The following is a 719-nucleotide window of genomic DNA, read 5'->3' on the forward strand; positions in this document are numbered from 1 at the left end:
GCGGAGGCCGCAGGAGGCGGCTGGGGCTCACACGCGGAGGCCGCAGGAGGCTCACTCAGGAGCAGACACTGCTTCCTCCCTCATGTCTTCGCATGCCCATGTGGATTTTCACCCGCAAAGCCCAGCCCATGAAAGACACAAACATACACATTTCAGCCACGACAGCAACATGGAATACCTTTATTCAGCATGAGGAATACCCTTCATACACAATCGGTGAGCCTCCTGCGCTCATCTTCCCGTGGAAACGCTCAGGTGGACGCTGTGGGAGCCCCGCGTGTCATGGCTCTAGCGGTGGTGCTGTCTGAACTGCAGCCCACAGTAGCCACATGTGCCCGTTTTTGTCTCTTTGTCCTGAAAAAATTCAAAGGGAATGATGTCGTGTTTCCACATTCTCCTTCAAATCACGCATCTAAAATGTATGTGCAAAACTGAGACTGTCAGAAACATAAAAATACAGTTAGTGCTGAAGTAAGAACGGAGACGGTCGATCTTGCTTCCCCCCACCAAAACCCGGCCTCAGACTCCCACCCGGGCTAGGCAGCCACCCCACCGAACCCCCGGCCTTAGACTCCCACCCGGGCTAGGCGGCCACCCCACCGAACCCCCGGCCTCAGACTCCCACCGGGCTAGGCGGCCACCCCACCGAACCCCCGGCCTCAGACTCCCACCCGGGCTAGGCGGCCACCCCACCGAACCCCCGGCCTCAGACTCCCACC

The 719-nt window shown here is 58.7% G+C and overlaps 1 protein-coding gene across 1 annotated transcript in view; it reads right to left on the reverse strand.

The window, feature by feature from the left end:
• Nucleotides 1–150: 150 nt before the first annotated feature.
• The window catches only part of NDUFS6 (NADH:ubiquinone oxidoreductase subunit S6), a 14,712-nt gene continuing 14,143 nt past the window's right edge, over nucleotides 151–719 (reverse strand). Inside the window, exon 4 of the mRNA XM_017515969.2 lies at nucleotides 151–354. Coding sequence (XP_017371458.2) covers nucleotides 289–354 — 66 coding nt within the window. The 3' untranslated portion in view covers nucleotides 151–288. The remainder of the gene's footprint in view (nucleotides 355–719) is intronic.

Source organism: Cebus imitator, unplaced genomic scaffold, assembly GCF_001604975.1.
Source record: "Cebus imitator isolate Cc_AM_T3 unplaced genomic scaffold, Cebus_imitator-1.0 Scaffold567, whole genome shotgun sequence".
NCBI lineage: Eukaryota > Metazoa > Chordata > Mammalia > Primates > Cebidae > Cebus > Cebus imitator.